We start from the raw sequence: 18,673 nt of genomic DNA, 5'->3' as shown, positions 1-18,673 counted from the left end.
GTGTTCCAGGTCTTTAGGCAGGTAGTGTCGCATGGAGATTTCATGAAGGCTTTAATTCAGCCTGGAACATACTGGGAGTAAGTGAAGAAGGACTAGTGGAATTACTTTTATTGTCTATTTCCAAGGAGGCTTTTAAAGATATAATGTTATTGTGTGCAAAGAGGGTGTCTACTTGTTCCGGGCTGAATCTTAATGCCATAATGCAAAACAACACCTAGCTCTTACATAGCACTTTTCATCTGTAGCTCTCAAAGCACTTTACAAAGGAGGCCAGGATCATTATCCCCATTTTACAGATGGCGAAACGGAGGCCAGGCGAGGTGGGGTGACTTGCCTAAGGCCACACAAAAAGTCAGTGGCAGAGCTGGAAACAGAGGCTGGCCAGTGCTTTATCCAGTAGGCCAGAGTGTCTCCTTTAAGCTCCCTTCTCAGCAAGCCAGGAAAGGGGAGCAGTCTCCCTCTTTCATTTCAGGTACCATAATAGTGGGAATGTGTATCACAAAACTGTTTATCTAATGGCTGTTTAATCTATGTTGCCCAATAGGCCAAACTCTGCTCTGTTACCCCAGTGCTACCTTTGTGCGTATGCAGTGACAGAGACCACACATTGTTATTTTAATGCAATGCGCGTTTATTGATCATTCTCTCGTCTGAGGTCTGCACCTATTGCTATGAGGTCTGCGAATCTAGTGGGGGTTCTTTTCATGCCCAGTTGCAGCAGGAGCAGCTGGAGTCGAAGACGAGGCTGGCCTGGCAGAACTGCAGGTAGGTTTTCCCGTTCACGCAGTGGTAGAACGCGTTGTTGTTACTGGGATCTGGGTAGAGGCCACTGGCTCTGCCGGAGCAGAAGTTGCTGCTGCTACTGCCGCCGCTGGAGCTTCCGCTGCCTTTGGAAGGGGCAGCTGTGGCTGGTTGGTTAGCACTGGTACCCAGGGTGGTTGCTGGAACCTTGCAGTCTGAAAGAAATAAATGCAAAGGGAGGCATTAGAACGTGCTTTTTTCTAAGCATCTGATGCATGGCGGTAGACGTGCCTCTCGAGGAGGAAGTTGAAGGAGGGCAGGGTAGCAGCTTCACAGAGGTGTTTGGGAAGGTTTTTCCTTGCACGGGGGATGTGGAAGCAAGTGCAAAGGTGCATATGGGATAAGGCAGTAAGCTGGTGCTGAAGGCTGGTTTCACTGGCCGAGCAGAGGGAGCAACACAACAGGATGCGAGAGCAGATAAGAAGATGAGGAACAGAGCCGTAAAGGGCCTTCAAGGGGAGGACAAAAAGCTTGACTTTGGTGTAGTGGAGAAGGAAGAACTAGAGGAGGGATTCAGAGCAGGGGGCTGGCATGGTCAGAATGACGTGCCAGGAAGATGGTCTCAACAGCAGAGAGGGAGAGGTGGGTGTCAGCATGGCCAGAGAGGAGGAGGTTGCAGGAGGTGAGACAGGAGGAGATGCAGGCCTGGAGAAGAGTTCAGAGGAGTGCTGGTCATCTCACTCCATGCACTGGGGTGTTACTTACTAGGGGTGGTGACGCCCAAGGCAGATTTCAAGGAGTTCATCAGCGGGTATTTGCCTTCTCCACAGAATGTGCCAGTGAAGTCGTCCAGATCAATAGCCCAAACCATGGCACCTCCAAAATTGTTCTCCAACAGCCACTTTGCCTGTGAGGGAAGATTTTTAAGCAGAGTTGTAAATGCATCAGTAAAGCTACTCTAAACCATATCTTATCTGAAGGTTTCAGGGCCTGAGCCTACAGTCTTTGCTCACATTAAAGACTGGACGTCAGTGGGAATAGAATAAGGGCTGCAAGCTAAGTCTTTAAATAGCAACAGATCCTGATGCAAAGTCTATTCAATGGGCTTTGGGTCAGGGAACTAGAGCAATATGTACTGGATGTAAATTGTGCACTTTCTCCCAAGGTGTTAACATTGTACAGTGCTGGCACCCCGATCATTTCCTGCCTGAGCCTAGGAACCTATAAGGAATATCAAGGGTCTCGGTTCACATCCAGTCCTGAGAAGCGTGACTAAACAGAGGGGAATTCACTCTTATCTCTGTAGATATTGGGATCCTCTAGGCTGAGGAAGAAGCAGTGTGGAGATCCTGTAAGACATTAACTGGCAAGGATCAGTATGGAATAGTGGCCTCTGTCCCACTCTCCAGAGAGCAGTGTAGCTCTGTAGCCCAATACAGGCGTGAAAACCCTGACCCGGAGCACAAAGAGATGACAGACAACATATTTACCTTGATGGCGAAGCTCTTAGGGTTGTCATAGCCGATCCACTGATTTCCTTTGTAGGCGTAAGGGACTTTCTGAGGAGCGTTCCACACGACGGTGGCTCCACTCTTCAAGAAGGTACAGACCTGGGACATAAAAATTGTTTGTTAAGATGGTCTATCCTAACTGATCTAGAGGCCTATATCTGACTGTCTCTTTGGACTGACCCAGCACACTGCATCCCATAGGTCCGACCAGGCTAGTTTGAATGTTCAGGAATACCACCAGCTGCAGACATCGACTGGAGGTCTCCCTCCTGCTGTCAAGATGCCACTGTGATTCAGAACCTCATGTCACTAACATTGCATTAGGAAAAGGAGAGGGTCTCTTAAAAACCCTGGGCACTGCTTCCTGTCTCTTGTTCCCTGATTCCTGCTCCAACCACTAGGCCTGACTCCTGTCGCAGTCATTAGGCTTGACCACTCTCAACCGGGTTGTGACAGGGCGACAATTCTGCAGTCTCTGGTGGAATTGCAAGGCTGCCGGTGTGAATCAAGACTGAACATTATTATTTAGTAGTAGTTGTATTGTGGTAGCACCTAGGAGCACATTCATGGACCAGGGCCCCATTGTGTTAGATGCTGTATAAACACAAAGATGGTCCCTGCCCTAAACAACTTACAGCCAAAGTAAATATGATTATGGTTCCACCCAATGAAGGGGTTACAGTCTGCTGGCAAAACTATCCGAACTCACCAGAGCAAACAACCCCTAGAGCATCTAAGTAACATTTTTGTGATGATGGCCTAAGCTCATGTGTGTTATAAAACGTGGCTGTGTCATTCTGTTCCCGAGTGTCTCTATCAGAAACGTTGTTTTTGCAGACATGTCCTCCAATAAATATACTGTGCGAACTCCCATAGCTAACAACCATTCTGATTTGCTGCACCCATTTTCATAGTTTTACCTCAAAGTAGGCCAGACTCCCGGCTGACTGAGTGTAGGCTCCCGCGGCACCTGGGCCGGAGGTTGGGGCATCCAGGCCATGGTTGGAAGGGTCGCTGAGGGTGAAGGTGCAGGCATAGGCTCCGAATCCAACCATCAGCTTCTCAGCTGGGGCACCATTGTCCTTCCAGTAGTTCATGGCATAGTCCTAGAGGAGACAGCACAGTGATCCAGTCAGAAAGATGTTCCCAAGCCATGGGAATCATAGAATCATAGAATATCAAGGTTGGAAGGGACCTCAGGAGGTCATCTAGTCCAACCCCCTGCTCAAAGCAGGCCAATCCCCAACTAAATCATCCCAGCCAGGGCTGTCAGGGAGATGTTCCCAAGCCATGGGAACTAACCTCCTCCCCCAGTGGAATGATGTGATGGGAGAAAGAAAAGAGCACCTGCCTTTCTGTGTCATTACTCACCACATTGAAGTAAATGTAAGAGCCTTGGTCAGCAGGCCCTGCAAAGAGAGGGCTGTTTTCCCCTGTGAACCCTTCCCAGGAGCCCCTCATGTCGTAGGCCATCACATTGATCAAGTCCATGTACCTTTTGAGGAAAAGCAAGTGACCAAAAATATCATTCTCGGGGTTTATTTCCCCACCTTTGAAGGCTGTGCACTGAATAATGACCCCATCTAATGCCGTCAGCCAGGATGGATGGCTTCAGGGCTCCCAGCCAGTTGTATTTTAAAATTACAAACAGTGCATTGCTGAGTCAGAAGTCAGACTCCCCCTGTGTGTAACTCTGCTGAACCTAGTGGATTTTCATCATTGGTGAAATCTGTCACAGAGTGGACCTAAGAAATGACAGAGCATGGTGGGCGGCGGGGGTGTGTGTATCACAAATTGCATAGGTGAGAGCTGCTGAAACCGGATTCTACAGCTCTGCATTTTACTGTGAAACCTTATAGAAGAAAAGTGAGCACTTGTGCTGGCTAAAAAAAGCAGAAGTTTGCAATTGATAGAACAACAGGAACTTGAAGTGAGAGGTGAAAGAGCACGTGTGAACCTTTACCATTGGCCAATTCTAGCCCCACATGCCCTATTAGAATCTCCCACTTAAACCTTATGTAGAATCTTCCCGGCTGTCCTGTGTAATTGCTACTTTCTTCCGTCTGCAAGAGCTGGATGGAACTCTCTGCCTGAAGGCACATTCTGACAAAGCACATGTTACTGGTGTCAGGTGCTTTTCTCTTGATTTCCACGGCACCAGTTTCCCTTCATTGTTTGGTCTTGGCTGAGTGGTTTCCCACTGGGCTTAGGAATTAACGAGACACTTACTTGGACATCTGTGGGATCTGGTAAGCAGTTTCGATAGTGCCTTTGCCACCCGACACAGCTGCGGAAATCAACAGCCTGGGTTTGTTGATCTGAGCAGCCTCTTGCTCGAAAGCTTCATACATTTCCTGGAATACACCACACCAGGGTCTTAGCGCTAAGGAGAGGTCGAACATCGCCAGCTTTCACATGCTGAAGGTTGCGATAAAGAACTGACTGATTTTGGAGGAAAAGATTTCCCAAGTCATTCAATATTTGTTAGAGGAATGGATTTGGGTGTGCACATGCTGTATCGCTTGCTAACTTGGATGGCCTGGGAATTGGGATGAAATGCTAGCAAAAAGAAAGGCTGACCTGCAGCAAGACGGTGAAAAGCTGCTGGGTATCAGCAGGGCTGCCTCTGTTGCCAGGGTATTCCCAGTCAATGTCCAGCCCGTCAAAGTCGTACTTGCGCAGGAAGGTGATGGCGGATTGGATGAAGGTCTGGCGGTTCTCAGCAGAGGAAACCATGTCAGAAAACCTGAAAAGACAAAAAGGCAACAGCTAAATGGTGAATTTCAAACATGTGAAACAGCAAATGACAGTGTAACATGTTTGTAAAGCATGCTAGTGGCTAGTCTACAGAGAGGATAACAGGCTACTACTGTCACCAGTTAATAGAGCTACTCATTTAGCTGAAGTGGTAGAGGTCAAAGATTTGGTGCTGAAGGTCCGAGATTCTTACCATGCAGAAAGCCCATAGTGAAGATTGTTAAAGTAATATAGGGGCTTCACATTGCTTGGCATATTACAACGTACAATAAAGAATGGGTGAAGAGCATCATTATTTAATGTTGAGGCTTCTCCGATTGCTTCTGCCTAATCCCTCTCCTTCCCACTACAGGAGAAATGGAAATCTAGCAGAACGTGAATTGGATGCAGAACCACTGTGCAATCTGGTTGCGGATAATGCAGTGAAAGGTCATCTCCTGAATGACTCCATTCCCAACCAATGTTTCTCATGCAGCACTCCACTATGGAGTGGAAGGTAGGAAGGATCTGGTGAGAGGTACGTGCTGTGTAAATATACAGGTCAGGAAGTAGAAATTAGTGGCAAGGAGGAAGGGACTGCGGTGCAAGAGAAAAAGAAAGAAGGGGGAAAACATACATTCAGGCTGGATACAGGGTCCTTACTTTTGGGTCCCGAAATTCCAGCCTCCGACAGACAGCAGGGTTTTCAGGTCAGGATTGCTGTGAACAAATGATTTTAAAGGACATTCAATAGCAACAGAGATTATGGTAGTTACTCAAATTCCTTTGGACATAATGGACCAGATTCTGCTTCAGTTACAGCCATGAAACCCCCCAGAAACCAATGGAATTACACAGGGGAATCTGAGAGCAAATTCGGAATAGTATTTTCTTTCCACTTCCTCTCCTAATCTGTTGTCCAGTGTTGAACAGTTGTTTCATCCCATCCCACCCCACCCTTGGCTGCATTTCAGTGGTGGATGCAGCGATCCCTGCGTATCGTTCGACTTAAAAACTGCTATACAATCTGCAGAGCTCTGTGGGATCCTTTGGGAGTGGGGGTGTGTGTGTGTAAAAACACTGTGTAATTATTGTCATCACTGAGAACTCACAAACTCATTGAATAAAATAGCGCTTACTAGGTCTTGAGTCCATTGATGCCAGCATAGAGGGCCACATCATTCCATTCGGTGGTCTGGATCTGGTTGTTGGCCATGCCAGCAAAGGCATAGATCACGTGAGTGCATAGGCATGGATCAAGATTTTCAGGCATGTAACGTGCAATTCCAGGTCTGTACTGGCACCAGTTGGTGAAGTAGCAGACAATGTTGGTAGATGAGCCTGGAATTTAGAAGGAGAAGATTGGGGCATGTGTCTTGGTTATTAGATAACATGCAGGGTGAGCAGGTGGGGCTATGTTTTTCAGCCCCCTGTGAGTCAGACGTGAAAATTATGAGTAAAAACACACATGTGCACTTACCCAGCTGCACGTGCAGCAGAAGGGCCAGACCTAGTGAAGGAAAGGAGAAGTTCCATCATGAATTGCTCAGACACAAAACCAAGGTAGGTGATTCTCTAGCAGCCTGCTCTTACCCCAGAGAGCAAGCTGGAGCCCTTCAGAGTTAAGCAAGAGATGGACAAGATAAGAATTCCACCAACTTGCAGCATTTTCAGCTGCCTATGGTCCTTCCCCTGTGTATTGTGCTGCTGAGATGATAGACTGCCTACTAATTTCCAGTTCTTTTCAGCTCTTTGGGATGTAAAGAGCCATCCCACTATCAAGCCTCCTGCAATGCTGAACATTTGCCACTGTATGCTGAGATCTCAGAACACTTGCCTTGCTTGCTACTTACAGGAGGTAGGGAAGGGTGGTACTGTAAGGCAGGATAGGATCACAGGAGTTAGTGATGGACAAGGCCTACTAGATCATCAGGTTTACTCCCCTAGCTAGAGCTAGATCTAGGGCTAAGATCAGAGATGAGTCAAAGTTTGTCTAACTTATTCTTCCAGCCTCCTAGAGTTCCTCCATTTTTGACTCTCTCTAGACTCCTTGGCACTGAGCAGTCTAACTCCATTACTCCTGACTTAAATGTATGCAACTGCGAGAGGAGTCAGGCTGCCCTAGACTTGCACCTAATTACTGAGGTGTAATTTTCACCTCTCCCTAATCATTCTTCAGTTTGGCCCAGGGAATCAAATGGAGTCTTGAATGTAACAAGGCATATCTTTATGAATAGGAGTTGCATTCATTTAAACAAGGGAAGAATGGGGTCCAGGATGTCTGTTACCTTATATATCACCTCTGAATTTGGCCTGGCAGAAGAAATATCCAATATTAAACTGATGCTAGATCTTATATATGTCTCTCATTTAATCACCTCTCTGTTTCTCATGCCATTATCCACTGCACTGTGTTACCGACCCATAGTAGTGCAAGACTTTTCTATAATAATCAATAACAATAATTTTATTCATTAAGTGTTATGTCCTCCCCAGGCCTCTCCCAACCAAGAAAGAGTTTACTCTGGTCCAACGCATTTTCTCTATTTCATCTGCTTTCTAGAAGAACATATGCTCTTAAATCTACAGCAATGAGGAGTAAGTAACTAAACAGATAGATGATAATACCTAGCTCTTGTACAGCACTTCTTATCAGAAGATCTCAAAGAGCTTTACCAAGAAGGTCAGTATCAATAGCTCCATTTTACAGATGGGGAAATCAAGGCACAGAGAGGTGATGTGACTGGCCCAACGTCATCCAGCAGCACAGATGGGAATAGAACCCAGGTCTCCCGAGTTCCAGAGCAGTGTTCTACTTTATCCACTAGGCCACACTGCCTCACATAGCTAGCTTTGTGAGACTAGGGAGATAATAGCTGGCTAGACAGACCGACATGGCTGGGAAGGAAATCTGTTTCATTACCGGAATTATTCTGTTTCTATAAATAACAAAGAGAAGAAGAAGTCCTTCCCTAGACTCACTGTGTAACTGAGTCTCTCAGGATACTCACCGATCAGAAGGAATAGCTTGCCCATTTTGTTGCCTGTGTACTAGCTTGGTTGAGCACTTGCCTTCCTTTTATAAGATGGTCTCCACTCCTCCTCAGCTACACATGTGACACCAGTATGTGACCCCATCCCATACATTAAACAAAAGGTTAATCTGTAACTCCAGGTGGACTAAACTGAAGTAGTTACCTCACACCACCAGCTGCCTCCCACTGGGAGTAGTCCTTTTATTTCTAATCTCCAGTAATCAAGGTTGATGGATAAGAGGGTCTGGTTTGAAAGTGAAGTGCTGGATCCCCCCCCCCCACCCGCCACAAAAGGTTAAATCCCGCCACTGGAAATCTCAACATGCTGGGTATTATGTAAGGAAACTGTAATAACCTCACAAATATATGTTACAGCAGGGAGCTTGCCAATGTAATGATAGGGGTCAGAATATCATGTAACCCAGGAGGAATGACATTGCAAGGGGCTCCGTAAGCCTATTTTCGGAGAGGAGCGATAACAGAGCAGCCCGGCAAACATGTTTGCCCTCTGCTGAATTTACTCTGTGTCTATCCCTTTTCCCATTATTTTGTGGCGCTCATTGGCTCGAGGGACCACTAGCTATGAGCCATTAGTAGGTTCTGAAGGGAGACCCAGACAGAAGATGATGGTTGGCTCCTGGTGGTTGGAAGATTCCCAGGGCTCCAAAACGGGGGTGGGGGAAGGATGGAAGGCAGGAAATGGGGGAATAACCAACTCTACAATAACACTGGTCAAAAATTTTCAGATGGAACATTTTTCTCTCAGATCATGCCATTTTATCAAACTCAAAGCTTTCTGTGGGAACATATCAATTTTGGTGAAATTCCATCCTGAAAAGTCGTGTTTTGAGCTTATCAGAATGGAATGTTTCAATTTTTCATTTCAAAATGACTGAAAAAAGTCAAAAATAGAATGAAATTTTATTTAAAACACAATGTTTTGAGTGACCTGACATGAAATTAAAAAAAAAAATCATTTCACGGGAAATTTCAATTTCCTTTTTATTTCCCCCCCCAATTCAGAATGAAAACAAATATAAAAATGCCAGAATTTCCTGCAAAATGGAAATTCTGAGTTTGACCAGCTCTGTCCTTCAGCCACTGTTATCACTTACTTTCAGTGAGCTTGTGGAAGAGTTTTCATGTGCCTGATTTGTTATGAGTGTTATTTTTGAGCTGAATTTCAACCTGGCTCCCAGCTAAAACAGCAAATGCTAACAGGAGTTCTTCCAGAAACATGGTTCCCCATCTTTTGTCTATTGTATGTATGTGAATCTATCTCTCACTTTACAAGAATATAAAACGTGTTGTCCATTTACTTCTAAAGAGCCTTTCAGTGCAATATCACGATCCTTGGCAGAATTCGATATTTTTAAAATCATTTTGATACATATCAACTTTTATTTTTAAGCCTTTTTTCTATTTTTATCTATTTACATTTTCACAGTAGTGCAAAATTATGGGGTTTAAGCATTTTTTATTGTTATTGGTTTAAATTTTCACAGTTGTGGGAAGTCATGGGCAGGTCAGACAATAATTACTGACGTTGAGTACTAGGGTGGTGGCATTTTCCATTTAAATTTCTGTTGCAATACATTGTTTTTCTCCAAGCCTGGAGTAGTGAGTATACTTGGGTAGATGGAGTCTGCCCATTGAAAGTCTAAGGGGCACACATGGCAAACCTCCCACTCAGCAGATCCACTGGCAACCAGAAGAGGTTAATATGACACATGGTTTCCCCCAGGTGAATTATAGTTTACCAGTGGGTGACTGCTCCATAGATCTTTGATATACTGAACACAGAGAGCCATATCCCTGCTTTTACCAGTAGCCTGCTAGCTGCTTACCTCCTGAGCTCTAAAAGGAGACTGATTAGCCACTGCTTTCAATGGAATCGGTACTGGGGAACGGGAACTGCCAACATTCCTTTGCCTTTGGAAATCTCTTCCCAAGCATTCACTGAATCGACCAGGATAAGATTATGCTGAAGACCTTGATAAGATATAGTTATGGGCCAGCTGTGGAGTAACCCCAGATTGCAGAGAGGCAATGAAGCTTATCTGCGGGGGGGGGGGGGGGAATAATAATGGGGCTTGGGATGTGATAATCAGACTGCTTCAGCCCTTAATGAGCTTGTGTTTACAGAGCTGGAGGTTCCTGCTCCATTTACAATTGATTCTTGTGCTTTTCTGTGTTGGAGGCTTGAGGTGGACATTTTACCCACCATTATTTCTGAGGAAGAAGGAGGGGTAGGTGGGGAGGGGAGCAGTCCATCTCCTTTCCTATTGTTTCATTTAAATAGTTTTCACTCCCACTGTTTTGGTTCACTTGGGTGACACAATACACAGTGTAAGGTGAAAAAGGGTGAGGAGGGTGTTTGTGGTGCTCTCTGCCTTGGGCAATTCTGAGGTGAAGGGGCCCTGTTGTCCATGGCTTTATTACAAAACGAGAGGAGAGGAAACCACCAGTGGATGTGCTGGTGAAAGAGAGCGGGTATGCCACACATGAGTGTTATTTTTGAGCTGCATGAACGTTCCCCAGCATGTCTTCAAACTCTTTCCCCATCCAAAGAAAGAAGGCGAGACGGTCTTCCTCATAGTGCATTCATAGCTTCATACTCTGCCGGCTCAATTGCCGGAGCTCAGCTTTGCTTTCATAGTTCCTATTAGAGGATATGGTTTCTTCTGGCTGCAGAACAAGCCATCAAAGTCATCCAGGTCCACTGCCCAAATCATGGCACCTCCCAACTTGTTATTCTTCAAATATTGAACCTAACAGAGGGGGCAGGGAGAAAACGCACAAAGAACCTGATTAGGTGCAGGTGAGACACAATATTTGGACCCCTCTGCACTATGGGTGAAATCCACCAGCCTCAGGCCTATGCAACTCTCAAGCAGATTCCCAAAAAAACAGTCCTGTCCCTTTAGCATTCCTCCTCTCCGACAGGAACAGGAGTGGCTCTTACAGGAACCCAGTGCTATTCAATGGAATTCACCATGCATAGACGGCCTTCCTTAGGTGAAGAGAAGTTTACAAGGCCAGGACCATGTTGCAGTTTATATTTTCTGCAATCAAAATATAAACATACCAGCTCAAGCTATCATAGTACAGCCATGTCAAGGTTGATTCTCCTCTCACTTGCCTTAGTGTCTCCTGACATCAGTGGCATTATACTGCTGCAGAACTGGTTAGAGCGAGAAGAGAATCAGGCCCATTCACTTTTCTGCAAGTGCTGATGCATTCAGGAGTGAACCACCCTTAGAATAGCATCTGCTATTGGGAAACCAGGAGCCTGAGAGCTATGAAGTGTGGTTAGAGGGGGAAGTTATGGTGGAGAGTATCTAGAGTGGGTGGAAGTCACCCACAACAGTTCTAGAATAACCTGATAACATTTCCAGGAAGTTCCCAACTTGATCAAACCATCTGTCAGCAAGGCTTTGTTTTGCAAGTACTTTCTATCTCAGCAACAGTGGAAGCTCATAGGATCCTCCCTACAACGATTATTTTTAACCAGATAATCCACATCTGCCTCAGATAATACCAACAGCATTTGGACAATACAAAGAGCTATCTGTCATGGGAAGATGGCCATCTGGACATGGCAGTTCTAAATACTTGACTCACCAATCTCTCTTAAACATAAGGATCCAAATTTTTCCCTTGGCACATTTTGCCCAGAGACGGCAATAACTCTTTTAAGTGTGGGACATATGCCTCCTGCCAGCTGCAGCAGCATTTGGCCTTTATCTTCCCATGGCCAGGTTTATTTGGAGCATCTCCCCCAGCAAAGACAGATCATTAAAACAGTCATGGGGGATCTATCAACAACACAGTCATCTTCCTTTTCTGCGCCTCTTGACTACTCTTGGACTGATTTGTCTTTCACTAGCATGGTCTTGAGCCAAACAGGAAGGGCGATCCTAGACGTACCTGTCGGAACCCGTTTTTCCTCCATCAATGGACAGGAGGGTCTTGAGGCTAGGATTCCTGAGGAGAAAAGGGCATGAAAGGAGCAGAAGTTGGTTACACTGTCTGGCTTCCACTTCCAATAAACAGTGAGTGGAGTCTAATGCTGGGCCAAGCCTGCTCAGTTATGGAAGGCAAGGCCTACACAGAGGAGAGTTCGGCACTCCCACCAGCACGACCCATTATTTTGTGCTGCGCTTTCTATTCAAACAAAAGCAAAAGGAAGAGACTGAGGTCCTAGATTTTATTCTTGTGTTTGCCAAGTTTTCTCTATCACTGACTGTCTCTGCTCTAGTATTTCTATGCATATCTGTTTCTCATCCATCTCGGGTAGTTTTGTTTTGCAATAATATAAGAAGAGGTGTTTCTCATCCAGGACTTATTTATTTGATGAACCTCAAAAATGTGAGGCCATTTAGATAAATGATTCCAGTTTTGGCCTGTCTCTAATCACGCTCATCTTCTGGAGTGATGGATTTTTTTCAAAGGAGGCCTCCCCTTCAGCAATGCTGCAAACATGACCATCTTGGCTCCTATATCCAATGGACTTAGTCCTGGCTTTTGGATGTAGCTGAGTGCTGGATTTGGCTCAATGGCAGTATTCCCACTTCAAAATAAGTCCCTCCATACATCCACAGAAGTTGCTGTGGATAGAAGAACATTGCAGTCAGGAAGCAGGAATCGCCCCTGTTACCAGCCTCACTTGCTTTTGAGTCCATTGAAAGTTTCATAGTGTATGGCGTCGTTCCATGGAGGTAGTGATCTCATTTTTGCTTATGTTGGCAAAGGCATAAATGAGGTGGGTGCAGAGATGTGGGGGACAAAGTGCCCCTCGCCTGGCCTGTCCTGGGCCCAGTTTGTGAAGTAACAAACCAGTTTATAGGCAGAATCTGTGCAGACAGATAGGAAGGAAGCGGAGAGGGAGTCATTCAAAGGGTCTGTCTTCACGGCAGAGTTAGCTCAGATTCTTACCTGGGGGTTGCATGGAACCCTGCTTCCATCCACACACCCACAACCTTCTCATGTGAGTTTGGTGGTGCTTTTTACCCAGGCTAACTGGCTTGGCTGGTGGTATACCCTATAGCTTGGGTGCTACTTTCACTCGAGCTGGTAACCCTCCCACTTTGCAGTGAGGATGCCGGCTAAACCAACTGAGTGCTCATAGTCCTCCAATGCCTTCCCACAATTCCCCCCATGTGCTCATAAGGACAGACGGGTTCTCCTACAGTTCACTGGAAAGAATGATAGAGCAGTTCAGCTTAGTGCACCACAAAGGGCCATATCCAATTGTGGAAGAAAACAAGTCCTCACTCTGCGTTTGTTAGTGATGTGTGTTGGGGGGGAGGGGGCACACAAACTTGGGCAGGGCTTTGCAGTGTGACTGTTCAGACCTGGGCTAGGCTAACCTCTGCGTTCAGACCTGGCTGCCAATCATCTGTGTTAATTCTGCAGTGAGAACAGACTCAGACACTGTTAAGAGGTGGACTGTGGGCCAAATCTGGACCGCCAGATGCTTTTGAATGGACTGTGACATCTTTTTATTGACGTATTATTATCATTATTGTTGTTTCTGTATTTTCTCTGGAGTCTGGACCTTGACTATACCTTGACTGAGTAATTTGGACCTTGACAAAAAATAATTGATTATCCCTGGTTTAGGGCCTGAATCAAAGCATTCGGCAACAGGTCTGACCCCAAACTGGGTAGCAGCAATGGGGGCCACATAGGACTTCAAAGGTCCCAGTGTGTTTCTTCAGAACAAGCATTCTCTCTCAATCCAGCCTGAGCCTTTACCATGCAGCTGAGAAGGACATAGCAACTCTGAGGCAGATGTGGATTATCTGGTTAAAAATAATCGTTGTAGGGAGGATCTGACTAGAGATGGAAAAAAATATATAATATTGTGCAGCCCCCAGCTGCTCCTGGACTGGGGAGTTTCATTCTCAGGGACTGATTCTGCCTTCTTTTTTACACCAGTTTTAACCTGGAATAACTCCACTGGAATGAATGGAGCTGTACTGTGTCAAACAGGTGATAGAGGAGAATGAGATCCAGCCATGTACAAAGGACACATCTCCCTTCCAAATGTGCCTGACATCTGGGTAATTTGAGAAACAGACATCTTTTTGAACATGCATCCCTTTCCCTTTGAAAAGGGACTGGGACCGATTCTTCACTGCCCTGCATCTTGAGTCGTCACTTTCACCTGTACAAGAGGGTGCACTGTTGGTTTCCAAGTTACAATTAATTCCCAGCTCCCATTTCACCCTTAGCAACATCACCAGCATGGAATCCCTCTATAACATCCAACTTATCTAAATATCCTGTATGTCAAGAACTCTCCAGTAAAACCCACAACAGTTCCAAACCCTAGTTCACCCTCACCAGACTTACCAGTCCAAACGAAGGTGTGACCCATGCTGGTTGCAATTGCTCTGCTTGTGGTGGCCCAGAGAATGGATCTGGGTTCTTCGACGTTCCTTTTATGGATCTGGCTGTTACACCCACCCCAATTTACAGGAACTCAGCAGCCATGAAATAAAATAGGAGAGACAAGTTCTTCCTCTTTGCCATGAAGGGATTTTCCGATCTGGGAATGACTGCGCAATCTCCTTTCAGGATGGGTGGAGGTGTTGCCATCCTGTTTTGTTTCCATTCTCCACATGCCTTTTGGGAAGTCACTCCCATAGGGAAAACCTGAAACAGAACATTGGTTACCTTGCAGATCAGCACCTTGCCTTGAGGTCACATTGTTAATCAGTAGCAGAGCTACAAACAGAAGCCAGGAGTGCTGATTCCACAGTCCCCTGCTGTAACCACTACACAATATTCCCTGCGCAGGATGCATGTGTTCACTGTTATCGTCAACACTTTTCACTGTATATAATATTACACGCAAAAAAATACATCAAAAGAATCCTAAGGTTGCAAAGGCAAGCACTCAAAAGTTAGGAAATGTCAGAATTAAGGTGGACCTGGCAACCTTAACTCTGCCCTCTTGTGTGTATGCATTACATATAGTCCTCAATGACATGCTCACATACTGTTTTTCCCCGTGCCTCATTGAGTGCACAGGATGAATGGTGCTCACTGAATGCCCAGCTATTCAATATTTTGTTTTCTCCTCCTTACTCAGCGTGCGGCCTGAAGCCTTATTTACTTACCTTGCTCTGAATAGAGAATTATTAATTTCCTCACGGCCTTTTCTATGGTGTTCATCATGATAATAGCTGAGAATGTCACAAACATTAACTGATTGATTTTCACAATACCCTGTGCAGCGAGGTGATACTATTATCCCTGATTTATAGGTCTGGAAATTAGGCACGGAGAAATTAAGGTCAAAAGTGGCCACTAATTTTGGATGACCTACTTGAGGCATGTCACTCCTGATACGTCAGAGTACTTAGCATTAAAAAGCACGGTGCATGCTCAGAGCACAGCTCCCAGTGACTTCAGTGGCAGCTGGGAATGCTCACTCCCAGGGTCTCGAGTTGGGCATCCAGAACACATCGTTAACGGAGGTGTGAAAAGTTCAGTTTAAGGGAGTTGCCCAGCAACATATGGGAACTCTGTGGCAGAAGCAGGGATAGAGCCCAATTCTGCAGGGCAGCATACAGTTGCCTTCCTCAAGAGACCGTCTTTTTCTCATCCTGCAGTCCCCTGCCTCATTCACACACACCTTCCGACTTCTACAACAAATGAGGCAGGGTTTCTCCAGGCATCAGCCCCCTTCACTACACCCCCCAGAGCAGATCCATCCTGTGCACTGAATGAGGCAGAGGTCCTGTGGAAAATATAGTAGGTGATCATGTCATTAAAGACTTATCATACATACAAGGGGGCCAAATTAAGGTCGCAATGGCTGCCTCTGACCATGGAGAAGTATAATGGAGCCTTGAAAATCCCAGAGGTCCTCACTGTTAAGTAATTTGGACTGTAACATCTTTGGAGTAGGAACTAGAGCTGAACAGGAACCAGAATTTCTGTACCATGGACGAGTCAAAGAAGGTTTGCCCAGAACTGTAACAAAACATCAGATATGCAAAAATTTTCACTGAATGGATATTTAAAAAAAAATTCTGTCTGGCCAGCCAGCTTCCGGACTCTCCTGCAGCCCACGTGACCAGCTGCTGGGGAGCCAGTGCTCAGTAGAGCCCAGATGTCCTACATCCCTGGGCCAGCTGTAGTAGGGACCATGTCTATGTCTCCTGTAGTACAGCTCCTAGCACAATACCATAACATAGATATTAATTAATGTCACCCTAAGAGAGTCCCCCGTTAGGACCTTTGCAAATCCAGACTGCTGTCAGCGAATGCCAAAAGCACTGATGGTCTTCACATGGTATTTTCTTTACCCCAAACCATATAGGGGCATATTAGTAAAATCCCTTGGGGAAATGAAGTTAGAGACTGTTTCCTTGTTAAATCTGTTGTGGATTATTTACCAAGGGGAATCTTTACTGCGGAGATCTTAGGGTACGATCCTGAACTCAGGAGCTGCTGGTCACAGTGCCAGCTGACAGATGTTAAAACACTGCAATCATTCCAGTTCTCCTGGAATAATGAAACAACAAAACTAGATTTTGTTCAGATCATTTCCTCTGCTGGTGTAAATGGACACAGCTACACTGAAGTCAATGGAGCACCGCTGCTGTTTGCCAGCTGAGAATCTGGCCCTTCTCATCTAACTGGCTATTTGTACGCATAAATAACCAGGCTGGGAGTGTAGTCATGGCAATGACATATGCAAATTAGGTGTACACACACACACACACCCTTCAGCTAGTGCAATTATGCACCAACTTTTCTGGAAATCTGGCCCAGAATTTCATATGTCTATGCAACGTGACTAGACTGCAGAGCACGCAATCTAAAATATCAGACAATAATCATCACTGAGTGGTTTGGTTCCTTTGAAGACTCAGCTTGTTTCTTGAGAGAAAGGACTGGAAATTTCTTCTCACCATCCTACACTGCCAACCCGTGGCACCAGGAATTTTGTCTGCAAGTCCTTTAGGGGATCCAATATTAGACAGAAAGTCACAGCTCCAAGGGGTGGGTGCTTAGAAAGAGAAATCTTTTATCTGCAGCTTTTAGGATGAGACTGAGAATGCTGGTTTTGTTACCTTCTCAAAGAACAGCTTCAGCTTGCAGATTTCAACAAGTTACAGTAATTCTAGTTCTCTTGTATTCAGGAGTCCATGGAGACCTTCAGCAGCTAAATCAAATCTATTGTTCTCAGACCTTTAATTACTAACTAAAGAGCTGTGCTTGTTTACTTAGCTTGCGAGCTCATCTGGAGAGGGAACTGAACAGAGCACTATACCAGATTTCATACAGGGTCCTGCAAATGACAGGGCAAGACACCCGTAAGAAATTACAGAGGAAAGTAGGCCTGGAATCCCATATCTGTCCACCCCGTCACACCCTACTGAAAGCAGTTATAATTTCTCTGCGAGTATCTGCTTGTTGACTGTTGATCCCCTGACCTGATCTTGGAGGGTTTATAGTTTTGGGTAACATATAATTTCTTTGCTAAGCATTCTTAGCATGTTATGAAGTCTGTGACAGCAAGTAGGAGAACACACATAATTGGGTTTTTAGGCTTTTCTATGGTTAAAGGCTTGGTTTTTTTAGTGGGAGGCCTTGTGGGAGTAGTCATACCAAAGGCTGAATCTTAGCTAAAAGCTGGTAGGCCCAAGAAGATAATCCCAGATCACCAATTCTGAACTTTCATTATGAGACACAAACAAGTAACCACGAAAAATACAGTACACCACAGAATTCTGCAAGAAGGGAATGTTGGGGGAGGCCTTTAGCAATCTGGTAACAAGGCAGTAACTAGGTAGTTAGACCACAATAACATATAGGAGTTATTAAGAAATGTCTGATGTAGTTTATCAATATTCACAATTAAAGGCATAGCTATGGAAAGCCAGAATGCCAAATGTGAATAATGGGCAGGTATTAATCTTGTTATGGTCATGGAAATTGATCAGCTGTGGTTGTGTATCTGATAATGTACATAAAGGAATATGGTATTTTCTGTATTATTAGAGCTAGTGGCTAGAGTCTATAGCAGGGGTCAGCAACTTTTCAGAAGTGGTGTGCCAAGTCTTCATTTATTCACTCTGATTTAAGGTTTTGCATGCCAGTAATACATTTTAACATTTTTAGAAGATCTCTTTCTATAAGTCTATACTATATAACTAAACTATTGTTGTATGTAATGTAAATAAGGTTTTTAAAATGTTTAAGAAGCTTCATTTAAAATTAAATTAAAACGCAGAGCCCCCCGGACCGGTGGCCAGGACCCGGGCAGTGTGAGTGCCACTGAAAATCAGCTCGCGTGCCGCCTTCGGCATGCGTGCCATAGGTGGCCTACCCCTGGTCTATAGAATAGTTATCAAAAAGTGAAAGGCCACCAAGGCTATGTCTACACTGCAGTTAGACACCCGTGACTGACTCGTGCCAGCTGACTTGGGTTCACGGGGCTCAGGCTAAGGGGCTGTTTAATTGCCATGTAGACTTCCGGGCTCGGGCTGGAGCTTTGGCTGCTGGAGCTTTGGCTGCTGGACCCTGTGAGGTGGGAGAGTCCCAGAGTTTGGGCTGCAGCCCAAACACTGCGAACCAGAGTCAGCTGGTGTGGGCCAATGGCAGGTTTCTAATTGCAATGTAGAT

The 18,673-nt window shown here is 45.4% G+C and overlaps 1 protein-coding gene across 2 annotated transcripts; it reads right to left on the bottom strand.

Annotated features, from left to right (window-relative positions):
* Window positions 1-702: 702 nt before the first annotated feature.
* LOC113407102 (acidic mammalian chitinase-like) lies at window positions 703-14,547 on the bottom strand. Of its 2 annotated transcripts, XM_026655149.1 has the most exons (12): window positions 14,384-14,547; window positions 11,954-12,010; window positions 6,469-6,498; window positions 6,128-6,329; window positions 5,652-5,708; window positions 4,833-4,998; window positions 4,482-4,606; window positions 3,624-3,747; window positions 3,173-3,358; window positions 2,232-2,351; window positions 1,507-1,648; window positions 703-956 (listed from the first exon to the last, which is right to left on the bottom strand). In XM_026655149.1, the coding sequence occupies exons 1-12, from the start codon at window positions 14,406-14,408 to the stop codon at window positions 703-705; spliced, it is 1,488 nt and encodes a 495-aa protein (XP_026510934.1). In that variant the 5' UTR covers window positions 14,409-14,547. The 2 variants fall into 2 exon arrangements, with proteins under 2 accessions (XP_026510934.1, XP_026510935.1); XM_026655150.1 differs by lacking the exons at window positions 11,954-12,010; window positions 14,384-14,547 and adding an exon at window positions 8,000-8,024.
* Between the last annotated feature and the right edge of the window lie 4,126 nt (window positions 14,548-18,673).

This window comes from Terrapene carolina, unplaced genomic scaffold (assembly GCF_002925995.2).
Source record: "Terrapene carolina triunguis isolate 2854851 unplaced genomic scaffold, T_m_triunguis-2.0 Scaffold198, whole genome shotgun sequence".
Taxonomy (NCBI): Eukaryota; Metazoa; Chordata; order Testudines; family Emydidae; genus Terrapene; species Terrapene triunguis.
Note: the sequence above shows the minus strand (reverse complement) of the source record. Positions and strands in the feature narration are given on the sequence as shown.

Bases quoted from the DNA above. Each gene is read 5' to 3' on its own strand.
- LOC113407102 (XM_026655149.1), bottom strand. From the start codon at position 14,408: ATGGGTCACACCTTCGTTTGGACTG. The intron at 6,330-6,468 runs GTAAGTGCACAT...TCTAAATTCCAG, and splicing joins TCTGCTGCACGTGCAGCTGG to GCTCATCTACCAACATTGTC. The intron at 957-1,506 runs GTAAGTAACACC...TATTTCTTTCAG, and splicing joins CTTGGGCGTCACCACCCCTA to ACTGCAAGGTTCCAGCAACC.